This window comes from Catharus ustulatus, chromosome 1 (assembly GCF_009819885.2).
Source record: "Catharus ustulatus isolate bCatUst1 chromosome 1, bCatUst1.pri.v2, whole genome shotgun sequence".
Classification (NCBI taxonomy): domain Eukaryota; kingdom Metazoa; phylum Chordata; class Aves; order Passeriformes; family Turdidae; genus Catharus; species Catharus ustulatus.
In genome coordinates, this window is record NC_046221.1 from 40,475,908 (window position 1) to 40,494,118 (window position 18,211).

At 41.5% G+C, this 18,211-nt stretch overlaps 1 protein-coding gene across 8 annotated transcripts in view; it reads left to right on the forward strand.

Moving 5' to 3' along the window:
• RARB (retinoic acid receptor beta) overlaps positions 1-18,211 on the forward strand; it is a 324,037-nt gene that overhangs the window by 285,270 nt on the left and 20,556 nt on the right. For all 8 annotated transcript variants that reach the window (XM_033085086.2, XM_033085269.2, XM_033085180.2 and 5 more), the window contains one exon: positions 18,025-18,185. In XM_033085086.2, the coding sequence (XP_032940977.1) occupies positions 18,025-18,185 (161 nt within the window). The remainder of the gene's footprint in view (positions 1-18,024; positions 18,186-18,211) is intronic.

The following is an 18,211-nucleotide window of genomic DNA, read 5'->3' on the forward strand; positions in this document are numbered from 1 at the left end:
CAGTACCCAACCATGCTCTAAAAGCGATGTGCTTTAGGAGCTTCCTGAATGGCTCTCAATCTTGTCCTGTGGAAGATGCTCACCTGAGTAGCACAGAGTCCTTGTGCAAGTAACTTTTCTTTCATTACAGGTGAAACTTAAGATAACTAGAGCCAGGGAAAAGCATAATGCACACAGAATCTAATTTCTGCTTAGACCTGCAGCACACTCCAGAGAAGTGCTTATTACTTTTCAGTGCTCGAGTAAAGTCCTCAGACCTTGCTGAACCTATCCTTATTTTAAAGGAACCCATGATGTGCCTGTTGGTGCTCGCAGCTCAGGTTTCTGTGGCAGTCTTGCCATGTGCCACCTTCTGTGGAGATCTTTCTCTGGAGATTGGGCTCTTTCTTGAGAACAGTTGGCATTGACACAGATCTGACTTTTCATATTTTTCTTTTTACACCTTTGGGATGTTTTAGGAATCATCAGATGCTTTCTTCTTTGTCAGTTTCCCAGTAAAAGGCATTTTGGGCAGATATCTCTTAAAAATCACTTCTCAACATAGATCTTGTTATTTTCCTGCCTTTTTCTGTTATTTCTCGTCCCCCACATTGGTTTATAGCATTATTCTAAATTCTACATGTAAAGACACCGGCTGTATGCATTTGTGTTGATGTTGCAGGTTGCCTTTGCCTCTTCTTCCATTTAGTATCACAGAGGCTTTCATGGCAAGGAAAACCCTGGGTTATCCTTTCTGCCTTGTCCTGTGCCAGTAAATGCTTCTGTAAGAGCAGATGGGAAATCTGGAGTAGCCAGTCCCTACCAGTCTTTGCACTCCTAAGAATGAAGCTGAGGCCACATTTGCTTTGTCATGCGGACATAACTGCTGAGACCCCAATCCCATGACCTCAAAAGCTTTGTTTCAGAGCTTCCATTCTTCCTTTATGCACTCAGTTCACTGCTTCGTATTCCTCATTTGGATCATTTTGTTCTTTGGGACGCGGGGCATCTTTGCATCTCTCTTTCTGATTGCCATTGTGCCATGTGGCTTGTGTTTTCTATACTGACTCTTGTGGTTTCTCTGGTATCTTTTTTTCCTTTTGAATGCTTTTTTTTTTCCCCCTAATTTTTTTTTTTTTTATTTTATTTTGGGATGTTGAATCCAAAGGATACAGAAATGTCAATGAGATAAATATCAGGCTGGGAACGAGCAAATTGCCAGTGTTCTGGGCCTTGAAGCTAAACATGGCTTATTTGGTTGTCAGGCCAACCTGAAAATGTTATCTACAGTAGCCAAGGTTCATGAGAAATGCAGTAAATTGTTCCCAAGAGTTCTGGGAAGTCTGAACTGCAGCAACCCGAATGTTCCTGAAGGACTCTCTATCAAAGGAGAGGCTTATTTGGAAATGCTGATCAGACGAAATATGTGAAAATATGTATGTCTTCCTACTGGTTTATATCTGCAAACTTTTGTTTTCCTGCTGATCACTTTACTGGAGATGGTCTTGCACGGGGTAGGTGCCTCTGTGAAAGGCAAAGAAGCAAAGCTCTCGCGGGCCTCTCTGCAGAGAGCAGCTCCCGTGCTGATGGTGTGGAAGATGGAAAGCAGGCACTGGGAAACCAGAAAACGCTCAAAGACGGTTTAGGAAGATCTCTCCATAAGTAAATGAGGCCATGGATTTCCCTCTGCTGCTGTCGGGCTCTCATGGCTTGCTTTCATCCACTGGATGAATTGTTAGAGCAGAGGGAGTTTTCCATTGCCGTGCCTGCGATAAGCCGGCTGACACGTTGCAGCTCCTCCTGCTGGGATGCTGGCCCTAGGACTGTGCTCTAAAAATAGCCTCAGATTGTTTTTAGTTTGACTTTGTATCACATGCTTGTTTTAAAATACATCGGAACAGTTAATTTCCAGTTCTTCAGCGCTCATGTGGAAAGTGTAAAGGATTTTTTAAAGTAGATGGTGTACAAGGAGTAGAAATAACACCCTTTTTATCCAAACTTAAATAACACTCAGCTGCCAATTCTATAAAAGGAAAAAGGAAGATCATAAGGCATTAGAATTTTTAATGTCCTCTAGCCCAAAATGAACAGAAAGCAATGGTTTTTCCCCATCTTATTTTACTCCAGTGCTTGTTTGCATATTTGCCTGTTTCTGAAAGCTCTTAAACGTTTAAATGTAGGTCTCATGAAAAGTCTGTCAATCAGACAACAGTTCTGAAACCTGACTTCTACAAGTTGTAGCTTAAAGCCCTACAGGCGGTGCCTGTGGCTGATCGGCATTTAATGAGCTGTGGGATCATTTCTCAGTGGCATGCATCCATAACCAGTTACTTGTTGTTGATATAAACAGATTTGGTAAATAAATGTGAGGAAATTGTCTGACTTTGGAGACATTTACCTGAATTTCAGAGTTAAAGCTAAGTGGAATTCTTCCTTTCCCCTGGCAAAAAGTGCAACAGAAAGCAAACATGCTTTTAGTTGGATTACAGGCATGGTTAGTCATCTGACAGACACTTTTAATGGAGTCAGAAAGACATGCTGGGGAAACATGCTGACCTACTTTTCTTTCTTTCTTTCTTTTTTCAAATTTTGAAGCAAGTGAAATGTTAATTTTAAAACTCTCCATAAAGTTAGACCTTGGTGTAGGAGCTCATTTTGTAATTTAATTTTTTTGCACTTCTGTTTAGGGTATGATAGATTGTTTTGATAACTGAATTTCATCAGGTTGTTTTTGTTTCTGTTAGGAAATTGGGTTACATCTAAGAAATCCATGTTCTTCCCCCTTTGCAGGACAAAGCAATCAGCTTCAAGTTAATGAATGATTTAAGCCCAGTCCTCTGGGGGAGGACTTTACAAACCATTGAAAATAACAGACTAACAAAGCATATTATATTTGTATCATTTTCAATGCACTGTATTTTTAAACATTTGCTGTCTTTAAACTTGGGGGAAGAAGGATTACTGGCAGATAGTGTTGTGCATTTTGCACTTCAGCTTTTTTTTCCCCCTGTGTTAAGGAGGTTGATGCTCCACTGTCAGTGTTTTCTTGGAAGCAGAACTGGATGTATTTGAACCTGAGAATCTCTACTTTAAAACTTGATAGCATGGGAAAAAGAAGCCTTAAATAAAATAGGAAAACTTAGCCGTTAGGATGGATTAAAACATCACAGAGATACTAAATTGAATGATACTGGGTGATAAAGGAAAATGTTTTAGAAATGCTGCGGACCACCTCACTCCTTCAGCAGTGGGCACACGCACAATTTGTCAGATGGCTGAGGGGTGCCAGGTCTCTGGCAGAGAGCTGAGCTCTATTCGCTTCACAAGCGGTTTTGGTGAAGACATCACTGCACGGTTGAAGGAGCAGGAGAGGACATCATTCCTTGACACACTGGTCGATCCAGGGACACTGTTTTCAGCTGCTCTGTCTCCTCCTGTTTCCATCATTAACAGGTTTTCTGCTGTCGCTCAACCTGGGTGCAATGGGTGCTGCTGCAAAGCCTTTGCTTCCATTTCTCCTTGTTTTTTACTCCCAACTAGCTGATTGCAGTTTTCATCATGGAAATAGCAATGTAAGAGAGGCAGAAAAAATGGAAATTGCCAGGAAGTCCTGAAATTTGTGGGGAGTTTCGCATTTCAGAGGATCCATAAGTTATGTATACTCTTATGAAGTGCAGTAATTTTATATACTGTGTATTTCTAGAGAATTTTCCAGTGGCAATTAAGTATAAGATATTGGTTAATACATGAGAGTTTTTTCTTTATCTCAAGAAGGCTGATAGTGTCATTGCACATGTCTTAGCCATTTTGTAAGCTGGAGACACCAGCAGAGGAAGTAGCAACCCAGGAAGACAAATCAGCAGTAAGTGAATATCCTTATGCGGTGAACTGCTGCACCTCATATGGACAGCATCCCTCACTGCACCACAGCTGTGCTTCATGCAAGGACTATCTTTCCCGTTTTTTGGTTGTTTTTTTTTGTCATAGCACTTCTTTTAAGTGACCTGTAACATGGTATGTTTTGATTCTAGTGGAGACACAACTGGGAAAAGACATTCAAAAAAGTGTCACATCTGAAATTTCATTGAGAAGCTTTTTTTGTCTGATACTGGGAAGTTGTTGATGCTGGAAGATTAAATATTAGGTTTAGGGGAGCTTGAGTTTCTCTCTGACAGAAGGGAGCTCTTGTGTTTCCAATTAGTAGTCTTGTGAAGATTGGTGAAGAAGTCCAGAGCTCAGTGTGTCTTTGGGCTTGTAGTCCACATTGTACTGTACTGCACCATCTGGTCATCCCATCAAGTAGCTCCAAGATCAAAACCACGTGATCCAGATCCCTGGAACAAGTAGCCATTAGTTCATAAGAGCCTTTTGACAGCACTTTTTTACAAGAAAGATGTTTGATTTGCCCTTTCAGAAATTTGCATACTTCCCCCCCTGCCCCTTCTTCAGATGCCTCTTCAGGTGAACACTGCTGTTAAATCAGAACATCCAGAAAATAATTTTAAATGGAAAAAGAATGAAAATTATTAAAAAGACAATAAATAAAAGCAAGAGGATATTTGTTACTAAGAAAAAGAAGCCCTATTATGTTCAAACCTTTCATAACACAGGGAAAAGTAAACAGGGCCAGAGGAGAATAAGCATAAATATTTTATTTCTTTAATTTTGAAGAAGGCTTAAATCCTGTTTGTCCTCAAAAGAGAGTCAAAGCCTTTTCTTGGCAACTTTTCCTGTTGTTTTCTAAGTCAGCTACAGCTATTTCACATGTTTATTAGGAACATTCTTCCTACTAGAATTTAGGCATTGTAAGGTGCAAACATACATGAACTGCACAGGCATACCAACTCCCACTCATAGGATATGCAGTATAAACCCATGAGTTTTGGGGTCTTCTTTCTTGGCTGGGGGAGTGAGGCAGAGAGGTAACACTCTGTTAAAGGGGCCTTGAGCTGATGGAGGAGGAATATTAAAAAATATTCTCTAGAAACCAGGGTGTGGGAAAAATGAGGCAATTAAGAGGAATCACTAGATACCCTGTCTTAACAGTTTATTATATATATTTTTAATGAGTATTTAATCCCTAATGCTGTGTGATGGATTAGAAAAGAGGGGGATTCAGGCCTCTTTCTGTGCATACTTTTATGTTTCCCCTTCAATGAACATTTTCTCTGGGCAAATTGTTTAACTTGAGCTGGTTGGAGGTGTTCCAGCACAACAAAGCTTTGCTGAAAATAACATTGGGTTGAATCCCAAAATGAAGAGTTGTCTGTTGTGTTCAGATTTGCAGAATCTCAGGATGAGTTACAAGGGGGGCCAGGAAGGAACCTTGTCTGTTCCTGCCCTCCATGTTGTACATCCCAGGCCCCGGGGGGCTTGGCTGCGCTGTGTCTACCATGCAGCCTGGTGCTCTGGGCAGTTCTACAGGTGGCTGGGCAGGTGGATGTTCATTAGCTCTTTTGGGAACTGAATAAACTTCTGCTTTTGGAAATCCTGAGGTTTTAGCCCATGTTTCCTATGGGGGTTGTAGCCCTAGAACAATATCCTGAGGGCCTCATAGAAACCCTTCTGTTAGTGCATCTTTCATCTTGCACTTGCCACAGTCTTGGAGAAGACCATCCTAACTGGAAGCAAGCACGAGTTCAGGGCCCAATCCCGCACTGGTGAAAGATATGAAAGATTTGTCATCAGCATCAATGAGACGAGATGGGGTTAGCAGCCACCTGTACTGCTAGATGATCCTTGCTGGGTAGTCACTTCTAATACCAACTGGGGACCACCACCCTCATTTAATTAAGGACCAGCTGTGTATTGAATTCACTCTCCTTGCCCAGCCCTTGGCTTCCTTTTCAGACGTCATCTCATGTCCAAGTTGCATCCTTTGTTTTCATGGAGAAGTCTGAGAAAACTAGGTCAGTTTATCCAAGTAGAAATTATTATTTTATTGAGTTAACTCTGTGTTGACCTGCTGCCTGTTTGCTTTCTCAAAATGAACTCCCTTGTGTGCACTAAATCTTGCCCTGGAAGTTACAGAGCCCTCAGTAATCACTTTTTGATTTCAGATAAAAAATAAAAAGTCTGCTTTCCTTAGTATCTTTCTATTTCCTGGAGAGTGTCTGGCTGCTTTGCTTCTTGTGTGATCTCTACATCAGGCTGGTCTGGTGTGCTGTGAAAGCACTTAATGTAAAAAGGTTGTATGCTGGCTTTACTGGGGATATTTAAAAGATCTTATGGAGAAATCAGGATTTGATTCTGCTTGACCCTGACTGACAGAATTAAGCTCTTTAAGCCAGTGCTGTAGTTACTAGCATGCCTTCTTTTTAAAATAATCTGATCCACTTACTCCTGCTATTTCAGAACTTCAGTCCCAGACAAGAAATATTTTTTTTTCTTTAAATGGAAGAATATTTGGAATGTATTTTTAAAGAACTTCATTGGCATTGTACATAAGAGATAAAATATATCAAAATAGACAGTCCGATAATTAGGTGCAGACTCGTGGAGTGATTCATGTCATAACGTGAGTGCTGAAACAGCTGAGGTTGCTGCAGGTGTGTTAAGGGAATTCGCCCTGTAATGCTGTGATGCTTTTGCCTCTACATGAAGCAGGAGTACAGATGTCCAGAGAGCCTACATCAATAGATGAGAAGCAGAATTTCTGCATGTGAATTATGGATGGAGCAGTATTTATTAAATGCAAAACCAAGAGCCTTTGTCTCCCAGGCACTTTTTGCTTTGAAGAGTTGCATTAAACCCTGCTGCTGTCCCGGGCACAGAGATCCCAGAAGTGAGCTGGGGCTTCAGCTGCTGCCTGTTATGCCTGGCTGGTGCTCAGAGCAGGATTATGCCATGCGTGGGCAGAAAGGGATCCGAAGAAAAGCTGGGAGGCAAAGGCCTCTTAAGTGCCTCAGCTGGCAGGTGCTGCATTTTGGGGTGGGCAGTGAGATGCTAAAGCTGAAAGTGAATAAACTTGTTTACCTGTGGCAGCAGCCAGCTTCAGCAGGGCTTTCCCAGAGTCTGCTGGCTGGCTCAGCATGGCTTTCCTGAAATCCTGAGATGGAAAGAAAAAGAAGTCCTCTGACCTCACTCCTTGCTTTTGCCTTAGTTTACAGTTGGTGAAAACAGGACTATGTAATCTTCAAAAAAAATGCCCCACCCCAACAACAAATCTGCAGATTGTTTATTCCAGCTGCTCAGATTTTGGGAAGGGAAAGGATGTAAACAACACGCTAAAAGGCAGTGATATGCAACAATATTGTTTGGGCACGTTATCCTGTTTGATGAAGCTTTTTTTTTGGTAGTATTATGGCAAAACAGCTTTAACAACACACAATGTTCTTTAAAAAATCAAACCCACCTGCCGTTCAAGCCCCCTGGCCAGTGCAGATGTGTGCCCACCAGCTGTGTTGGACTGTGCATCAGTGTGAGGCTTAAACAGGCAATTTTTTCTGGCTGATCTAGCAGTGCTTCTGGTCTACCTGACTAAATTATACTATTCTTCCCTTCTCCTGCTCCTTCAGCTAGCCAGGAAGGTAAGCCTGAGCAGAGTGGCTTAGCATGATTGTGGGGTGCACACTCTGTTCCCCACGGCCTCCACTGTGGGTGCCAATCCTGGCACTTTGAGAGATGGAAATAACCTCCCAATCACAATTCTATTTTATTTTGTTTTAGTAGTAGGAGTATGAACAAGCTTTTGCATTTAGGAAGGAACGTAAGTTCATAATGGCGTGTTTTCCACATTCCCTTTGGAGGAATAGGTAAATAGATTCTGAGCTATTTCTTTGCTTTTATTGTCCCTGGCCTAGTAGGAGGCCAGGGCTGCAAGCTGCTGAGGCTGTAACGCAGGCAAGTGCTGCGATTCAAGACTGCAGCTCCCTTTCTTAAAACATGCCGGGAACAACTGTTCCTGCGCCTTCATGAGCTCAGTTTACGGTTGCGGGAGGCGATGTGTTCCCTGCGCCTGATGAAGCACCCGCGCACGCACAGCCTCTTCAGACGTGTTGTCAGTTGGCAGCTCTCTCGCTAGATGCACCTTTACACAATTGCACAAGCCACCAGGAGGTATAAATGTGAAATTCAGCCTTGGGGGCAAAACAAAGAAATGAAACTTAGGTATGAATGTGGTGTTATCCATCTGCAGATACAGATATTAGACCTGATCCCCCACTACGCTACTGTAGTTTTACACTAATAGGACTCTGCTGTGATTGGAGGAGTAGCGCCACTGCAAGACAAAAACAGCAGTGGGGGTAAGCTAGGGCTGTTATTTTTAATTCTGGCAAATAATGTAGGAGTGAACCCTGCTTGGGGAAAGCCAGATTCTGTTCACTGCTTGAAACCACCCATAATAGAAGAGAGAAATGCAGTGACACACTGTCTTGGTATTGCTCTTGAACCTGCTTTTCCTTCTAGGGTGCCATTGCCTTGAGTGTCCATGTGCAAGCAAAAGGAAGGGGTCTTCCAACTTCCCTCCTTTTTTTGGTCCCATAAAATCAGTTTTATCGTGCATGGTCAGAATTTGTCCTGTATCTCAGACTGATTCGTTACATTAAATAAAGGTGCTTATTATGGAAAGTTATTTTGTGGAAGGAGTCTGTTGATGGCACTGTCAGGAAAGAGGTTGCAATTTATCATGGTAGGTAACTTGGTAGCTAAGTAAAAAGCAAGTCATGTTCTTTTCCTCAGTGTATGTAAGGATAAGAAATAAAATAGCTGCAGCAGGTTGAAGTGTGAAGTGCTACAGGCAGGCAGTGGGGCAGGGATAGTGTGCAGTGTCTGGTCTTAGCTTACAGCCATGCACTTCCTTGGCCATCAGTGCTACTGGATAATGCCCAGCAAATTGAAATGAGGACTTTGGATAACCCCAGCATCTCCCAGTTGCGAGGCATTGTACTACCATGACTGTCTTCTAAGAGAAATTAATGTAATATCTGTAGATAAGTAGACTGATTTACCTTTTGATGACCCTGGAGAGAAAGGTCAGGTTCAGGATATTTTTGCTCATAATCGGTTATCCATAAAGAGTTAGTGTACCAGACTTCAAGATTGTAGCTCAAAAGGGCAGTTGCTTTGAGAAGGTAGCTTGAAAGGGCACCTCAACAGCTGAAATTAGATGAGACAGATTTAATGGCCTCTCAGTGATTTCTGACTGAAAGTTCAGAGTTTGAAATTTAGGGATTTTTCTTAACCCAGCCTATGGTAAAAGAAATGCACTATAGCCTAATAGAAATTCATTTTCAGGCTGAGTATTTAGAAGAGTTTTTCAACTGCTGCGTATACATTTGATCACTTCAGCTGTAAAGAAGAGAAAGAATAATCACTTTGTTTGTGGTCTTGTGTATTTTTAGCTAATGTGTTAAGACACTGCAATTCCAGAAAAGCTGTCCTCCATTTCCCCAGAGTATTTTGGTTTAACCAGCTGCATGAAGAATTTTATCTAGACTGTCATAGAAGTTACTAGTAAATCCACTGGGATCTTGGCAGCCAAAACAGTAGATAGTAAGCACAGCACTTTGCTTCCCTGAGGGTTTTAGTTTCATGGGGATTCTGCCACAGGCCGGCGCTTCTCTTTGAGTTATCTGCAGAAGCCCTTTAAATTTAGGAAACCTACCCAGATGGAGTGCTTAATTCCCAAAGCTCCTTCCCATTCCTGCACTGTGCGGGAAGAGAAAGACTGGCGATACCCACTGGGTGATGCAATTGCTTGCAAACCTATTGCAAGTGGCATGCTAGATCTTAATAAAAATCATAGATTTTGTGTTGAGAGTAAGGAAGTGACTGATTTCATGCAGAATACTTGGAGAGATGTGGCATGACCAGAGTAAGGAGGGAGCAACACATGTGTAGTTTAATTTAACAGCTGCCCAAGATGCACAGGGACATTGCAAGACCTGCATGTGGAGATATCCATCTCAGACGTGAATTTCTGGCTATATTAAGTAACTTGAGGTAATGCCTGTGTGAAATACAGATGGGAACATACCAGTGAGTAAATTTTGTCCGAGTCAATGAGTATGGCTAGGCTATTTCCATTGCAGATATGTTGGTGAGTCTTCACAGGCAATATCAGTGATTTATTCTGCCTGCAATTGTTAATGCTAACAACCTTCAATAGCTCTTTAAGCATCAGCTGCTTAGAGCGTGTGGATTATCCTATTTCACACTGGCAATTAGTTGATGACATTAAAGCACTTTGAAAATGGAAATCACCAGGCAAATGCTATTTAAACAGTTTATCGTTTAATATATAATCCCATCTCTCCACCTACTTTGATTGCTGTACGTAGGGAGATGGTAAGGGGGACCAAGGAGTCTGCTTTCAGTTCAACCCCTGGTACAGGTGCTGTGACCTGTGTCTGTCCTACCTCTGACTCAGCTGCTTCTCATCCTCTCATCCTCTACCTGCCCACACCCCTGTTCTGTAAAACACATTTTCTTCTGGCTTTTTTCCCCCATTTGTTTACTGTCTTTCTGTTTTTGCAACTTCTTCATTTCTCATTTGTTCATAGGACCTCTTTAGGGAGTGTGTGGAGTATTCCATTTGTATTTCTGGAGTCCCGATTTTTATTCTTTGGGCAATTGGTACTCTGGCATGTTCTGCAGAATTTGAACCACTCCCAAAACAATATAGTAAATATAAAGGTAGGCATTAGTTGGTATATTCATACATTTGGAAACAGCTTATGGAATTTTGATGGGTTTGGTTGGTTGGGCTTTTTTTTTTTTGGGGGGGGTGGGGGTGGGGCGGGGTTGTTTGTTTGTTTGTTTTTTGGGGTTTTTTTGTTTGGTTTGGGTTTTTTTTTTTCCTGTCCTTCTGCAACATTCAAGACAAATGTGCCTGTAGAACTATTTGTTTTCCTTCAACAGTGGTTTTGGGTCTTGCATTGGCAGTTCTACATATCCTAAGTACGATAACTGCTGATTTTGCTTTTGGATGTCTTAACATTAAAAAAAAACAAACAAAAAACCACCCAATTTTTTTTAAAAGACAGTGAAATAATATTAATAATGATTTAAAATAAATAGATAAAAGAATGCCAAAGGCATAATCTTTCAGCTAATTTCAAGGGGTATTTTTCTAAGCCTGTTGTTTTTCATTGGCTTTTCAGTTTCGGCCCTACATCTGATTTCAGATGGTATTGGTTTTTTTCAAAGGACTAGAAACTCCTTTTTTTGCTCATTCCACTTACTAATATTTCAGGGATGTGACAATAGCAGGTGCCAAATTTCATGTCAAAAATAAAATTGTTCAGACTGATGAGAATCCTTGAAACCACAGGTGAAGTTTCAGGCCAGTTAAATAAAGCTGTAGAGCATCCATTTGTATCATTCATTCATATAATGAAACCTGTTCTTATAACTCAGCTCTTGATATATTAACCCTGCAGTTATCCTCACACATAAATGGGAGATGTGTTGCTTTCGTCAGGATATAACCATATAAATCCCCTGTGCATGAATGGAAAAATAGAGGCCCTTAGGCTATAGGTATCAAAGGTCTCCCCTATACTTACAATAGCCTAATAAGGTTATTTTGAAGGCATAGGTAATTACTCACAGGCTCCCTATAGCCACTGATTCATTGCTCACTACTGAAACATTTCTAAATGAATTATGTTTTAAACAAGCAAATCCTCGGCCTTCTCTTTTATGGAAGGAAAAAGAAAACGGGAGGGACACAAAATTCCACCATTTTCTGTGTTAAATAAAGTACACTGCTTACTAGTTAAAAGGTCCCTGGTATTTGAAGCAGTTTGAATGTACTGCTGTGCTTCTTACTGTTTTGAATGCCTATTTCTGAATTTTACATTTTGATAAAAATATTGTTGTTGTCATTAATTTGATATTTAGAAAAGACTGTGGATACAAGAGCTCAGCGCAATGAATAAAACAGTTGGAGTTAACTATCCCTGGGGATAGAATCAATCACTGTTGTAGAAGAGGGTGACATTTAAAAAAGAAGCTCAGAAGAAAATGTCATGCTTAAAAAATTAGATTTAAACGCACTAGCTCCTGATTGATTTTTATTGCACTCACATGGATACACTGATTGATTATCAGCCTTACAAATGTTTAATACCTTTCTCACTTCTCTAATAATCAGAATCATCTAATTTTCAATGTCATTTAAGTTACCATATTCAAGGTTATAATAGATCATGTTTCTAATAAAACATAGCAGTTATGTAATGAATAGTACAAAGGTGCAAGGCAGAGTTAAAATTTACCTTCCTCAAAAAAAGGAAAAAAAATAAATTAAAAAAAAATTCCACGAGTGGCTGGAAGGGCCCGTGTATGTGAAGGCAGGCGACAGGACGGTGTCTTCTGGATCTATGGTGTGTTCCCCTGTGGTTGAACTGAGGTTCCTGGCGCTTTGGCTGGGGCGGGTTTACCATAACTGAATGTTATTTCTCAATAGGAAACCCTGGGCGGGCTCGAATTCTGTAATGGATGTGCTTGCTCTGTGCCTGGGGAAAAATGATAGCGTGCCAGGTGCTTATGAAATGTCTTCCATGATTGTTTCTGTGTGCTCCCTGTTAATTTTGATATGTGTCTGTAGAGAGATACTATCTCACTTAATTTGAGATGTTTTCTTCTGGTGATTGTTATCCAACAGCTGACATGGTTGATTTCTCAGAATCAGCTACAAAATATGCAGGTTTCAATGTGCTTTGGTTTTGTAAGCCCCTTACACAACTGTGTACTTGTTATTGGCTTTGTCCATTAGAGATGAGAGTTTTGTGTTTGAAATGGGCTTTGTCTCCAATCATTCTCCATATGTCAAAGCCAGGTTTTGGCATGGAAATTTGTTTTAAAATAGTTTCCTGGCTTTTTTTAAGACTGAGCTATTTTGCTTAAAAGAAAACATTATTTCATCTGGAAATCACAACCTAGGAAGCCAATCTATTTATAACTACCTGGCATTCTGCATATTTTAGTATGTTTAGCTTGCAATTGCACTGCTGTTCAAGTGAACAGGAGTCCCACCGTCCTGAACTGATGCCTTGTCAGTTTGTCAAGCTTGATTTTGCTGCTTTTGAGATGATTGTTTTATTCCTTTACTTGTGTTCGAGCTAGGAAACTCAAACTCCTTGATTTCCCTCATCTTTGTACTTTCTTCCACCAGTTCTTTGGCCTGTAAGCTGCCTGGGATGTGCATCTGGGTGTTGCTTTTGACCATGGGTGTCAGAGAGCCTAGTTCAGCAGCAGCAACAGGGTCATTAAGGCTCCCTTGGTTTGAGATTTTCCAAGGTGACTGTTGGGAAAGACACCCTTATGGGCTGCCATTCCATACCATTTAGCACAGTTTGTTGAAGAGTCACGTGTGGTATATGTTGGGCATTTAACCTAATGGAGGAAACCTGGCATTGGCAGTAGGTAAGCATTTTGCTTATTTGACTGAAATATTTGACTGAGATTGGCCACAGCTGCTGACTTCTGCCAGAATTAGAATTTCTTTTAGCAGCTGCCTCTGGAGTTGGAGAAGCAAGAGCGTAGAGGAGCTGTGCAAGTTTTGTGGGTTTCCACCCTAAAAAGCAGCTTGGTGCTCCTGGATTTCCCAGCTGCACTGCTGAGCATTGGCCCCACAGCCACATGTGGCACCATTGGCCTGTCCAGGCTGCCTGGCATTCAGACAGGGACAGGTGGCTCCCAGGGAGCAGGGGGACAGGCAGGACAGTGAGTCTCTGCCCATGAGGGAGAACTGGCAGGTCTGCAGCATTCCTACCTCAGTTCACCTCTCACTTCTCTTCTTGTTGGGTTTTACAAACAAAAGGAGTCTTTTTGCAGACCGACCTTGTGCCCAGCGCTGTGCAATTACTGACTTGCTCTGTGTGCTTTATGGTGCTTTTGAGGTTTGTTAGCTTAACGAGTAACTTCCAAAATATTTGGGGACAAGAGGAGTGTGGTTTTACAGGAATGTGAACTGACTGGAAGCACTAGTAGTTGTTGCTACAGGAACAAAACCAGCTAACTAGTACACAGAGCTCTTCAAAGGTCACGGGGATCTCCAAGAGGCAAAACTGTAGTGATAGCATTTCAAATAATGAATTCATAGCTGATTAATCATTATAATACATGAAAAGAGCTGTCTGCATATCTTCTGGATATCTGGGGAAGCACAGGTTGTGCAAGTAATAGGAAAAATTGCATTGTGAGTGGCAAGTTCTTCTCCCTTGGACACGTTTGTGCCACCTTTGACAGATGGATGTACAAATACTCACTATTCCATGATTTTATCTGATTGTCTAGAAACTGTGTAAATCTCATGGGCTGGATCCCAGCTTATCCTTAGCCAAGCAGTGGCTAAGTTTGGTGGACCTGAGGGGCTTGTGTTTAAGACTGGACGATTCCCTGCATTAGGACATGCTTGAAATGACCCCACTCAGGCAGGAGAATTGCTGCATGGTTACTAAGTGAGAGCACTGGGGTTCCTCCAAGGGAAGCTGTTTGTGTCTTCTCTATACTTAGTTCCATCTACAGCAGACCTTGCTGTCCTTGAAGAACACATCTGACCCTCATGCAGCTTTTGTACCCTGTTCATCACTTCGAGCATAAGAGGGAAAGTGTATCTGAGGCTAAGGGAAAAGCTTTGGCAAACCTGGGGTGAGGAGAACAGACTGAACAGGATTGCCCCTCTGTCATCAGGGAGGAGAATGAACATCTGAAAGTAGGGGCTAGTTCTTAAGGCAACAGAATGTACCTTTGCCAACTTGTGAACCCTGCTGTGTCTCCCTGGAGGTTTCTGGGTGTGGAAGTGCAAGTCCTGGCATGTGTGTCAAGGGGACAGGGAAACTGTCACAGGAAGATGGATTGGAGCAGACGTGCACAAGCGTGGGCGTGTGTCACTCAGCCTTCTGAGACACGTCAAGACCTGGCTTCTTCACATATCAACATACACCTTTTTTCATTCTCCTTCCCCACACTGCAACCTTATTTATTTTTCTTTAACTTCCCAGAGTTCTCATAGGACAAGAAAGCTTCCATACTGTCCCCTGTTGGGAGCTTCTAATTAATGCAGCTATCAAGTCAGAATTTAGTGCACAAGTAATGAAATTGATAAAGTGAGTTTTCTACGGCAGCATTAACTGTGACACAGATTCATCACTGGCGTATCATCATTAAAAGGCAGTGGAATTGCATCAGGGATTGATGTGATCATAAGCATATAAAGATCAAGATACCAAAAGGTGTGATTTATGTAATATAAGCATAAACTGTAATCCAAAACCCTTCCCAGAGGCGGTGTGACAGTTCCTGTTCCCAGAGCAATGATGGTTTTTAAATTTACTGCGTAAATGTGTGTGTTTATATGTTTTTATTTAACTCTTTTAAACATAGTGTTGTCTTAAGGTCTTTCTCTTTTTTTTTTTTTTTTTTTTTTTTTGTGTGTGTGTGTTGAATTATAGCTGCAGTTAAATCTGCCCAATAGTTCAGTGTTATTGAAATGCTTTATACTTTTGGAGCTTGGATGTTATATGTCAGCACTTTAATCCGTTATCTTATAGGGAATATAGAAACACTGACACATCTGGTGGAGTCTTAATGAATAAAGCAAGAAGATATATATTATTCTGGTTTTAACATTATTATAAAAGCTATCAGATTCATATAAAAAAGTTAATGAGGAGCAAAAAAAACATTCTTCGTTTTCGGGCTGGGTTACTTCTCCCCTTTCTGCCCTCTGATTTGCACCAAAAAAGAAAGAGCACAGAGCTGGGCCAATTTGGTGATGAGGATTGATCAGCAGCTGTCCCTCTGGTGGCCTTTGGAGGGAAAGGGACTTCAGGTCGAACTACAGAAGTAGCTGGGCTGCAATAGCAAAGGAGCATGGCAGGGCTCCTGCCAGAGTTATCTCCTGGTCTCTGGGAGCCCTTGGCACCTGCTTCGAAACCTGGCCTGAATAATGCATTCATCTTCCATGAGTTCAAAGCTGTTCAGGGAAGTAGTTGTTGAGGCTGCCTGCTTGGAAAATTTGTCAATGAGCTTCTAGAGCTCTAAGTGGGGCTTTGTGACAAAGGTTTATTGCTCTTTGTGGTTGTGTAGCAGTTTACAGAATTTCCTAAGGAACTCTTTTATCCCCCAAGTACAGCAGTGAATAGGATTTGTTTCTGAAGTGCAGTGGCAGTTTGCAGCACTTGAGACATACTTCTGGGTCCTGGATGTTTTTTCAGTGTAAAACATGGTGCTCGTGCTCTGCCCTGGGGTCCAGCAAACAAATCAGAGCGTTTACTTGAAGGCTAAACTTGTAATAAAAGGAAGTGGGGAGGAACCAGTCCATCCTCCTAAACCTGACTACACTGGTAGCATTGTACCTTTGCAAGGAATAGCCTTTTTGGTCCACTCCTCTTGTCTCCTTTGGGTTTGTGTTCTCCAAACACCAAAATTGATGGTGTTCAAGATTAGGCTTTGATCCAGCGGGGTGCTCAGCATCCCAACCCTGATCCAGCAAAGCACATGACTGACTTCAGTGTGGGTCTGTCACACAGTTAAGTTCATGCTTAAAATGTGAATGATTGGCACTAGAAGTCTCTCAGACCTTTAGTGAGAAAACCAGAGCCATGCATTGCATGGACTATGTGCTTAATGGCCTTGTGAAGGAGAAACAACGTTCCCCACATCTCTGCTCCTTGTTTTCTATTACACAAAATATGTTATTTCTGTAGATGCCTCTGACTCTGATGCTTTCCCAGCCCACTATTTTTTCTGCTCTTTGTGATTATTTGTGGTTCGCTGGCATGTAGGAAGCAACCACAGAAGATGTGGAGATGGGTCTGGGTAACCCACAGGGAAGAAGAGCTGGCACGGAGGTGGCTCTGTGCTTCCCTCCCTACGGCACGGATAGATGCACTTTCTGGGGCAGGGCAGTACAAATAAGAATCAGCAGATCTTTGGCCATCCAAAATCCCTGCCCATGCTCACATGCGCCAAACCCACCAGCTGCACCCTCCAAGTTTAGGGCCTTGTTTTAAATATCATGAGGTTTTGAATACTAACAATGTTAAGATTGGTTTTATTTATCCAGTAAGATTTAGTCTTCAGGGTGTTTAATATTGACATGGAGTCTTTGGGGAGAGGGATTGATTTTGCTTGGCTTTGTTGTAAAGCCTTATGCATCTGGTTACACTTAGGACGTTAGCTTTAGCTAACAGCAAGACTCTTGATAAAATTCACAATTACTGGCAATACTGCGGACATGGACTTATCTCCTGGGCACGTTTTGTAAAATTAAGCTATTTTCATTAAAAGAACAAAGAGCAGCATGGTGATGGAGCAGCTGTCATATTTTATTACAAAACACAAATATGTGGGAAATCAATTACAGCACGAATGTGCACAATGCATATTTCCAGTAATCCCCCACGGCCGGGGGAAGGTAGAAGGCTGATCTGAGTGCAGAAGCAGATGGCAAGCAACTTTAGATAGCTTCACTGCCATTTTTTCTCTTTCAAGTGTTTGTGCTTCTCCTTTGATCTTCAGAACTTGAGTTTAATGTGTTTCATCTTATTTTGTTTACTGTTTTCACATTTAACTTTCCTTTTAAATAACTTCTGTTTGGTGGAGTTTGTATTATTAGTATGGGGCTTTGTTATCTTCCATGCTGAGGTACTTAAGAAGAAAGACAGTTGCTGTCTTTTTTTAGTGTTGTTCACATCCAGTAAAATAGCAACTGCATCACTGCAGAGGACTTCACTATCCTCCATGTACAGTGAAAAAATCCCACCTCACAAAGTTACTACAACACTGTGCTGATGAAGTTGCAGTAGATTTTCCTGAAAGGCAGATACTATGAGATTGTGATGGCACACCCACAACAAACCCCTGTGGAAGTTTGATTTCTTCACTGCTCACTACATTTAGTTCTTAATTTTTTTGTTAAATGAGTAAGCTGGAATTAGTATTCTCTGTGCATATAATATTTTTATATTTGCCTAAAATAACGTGTGTTTGAAAAAACAGCATTTTACAGTGATTTGAAATAGAGCAGCAGAAGCAACATAGGTTAATCCAAATAACCCTATGTCATCTGTATCTCTGCTTTTTTCACAGCTGTCAGAAATGATAGGAACAAAAAGAAGAAGGAACCTTCAAAGCAGGAGTCCACAGAAAACTATGAAATGACAGCAGAGTTAGATGATCTTACTGAGAAGATCCGAAAAGCTCACCAGGAAACCTTCCCCTCACTCTGCCAGCTGGGAAAATACACTACGGTGAGTATGGTTTGAGGCACAGAGTG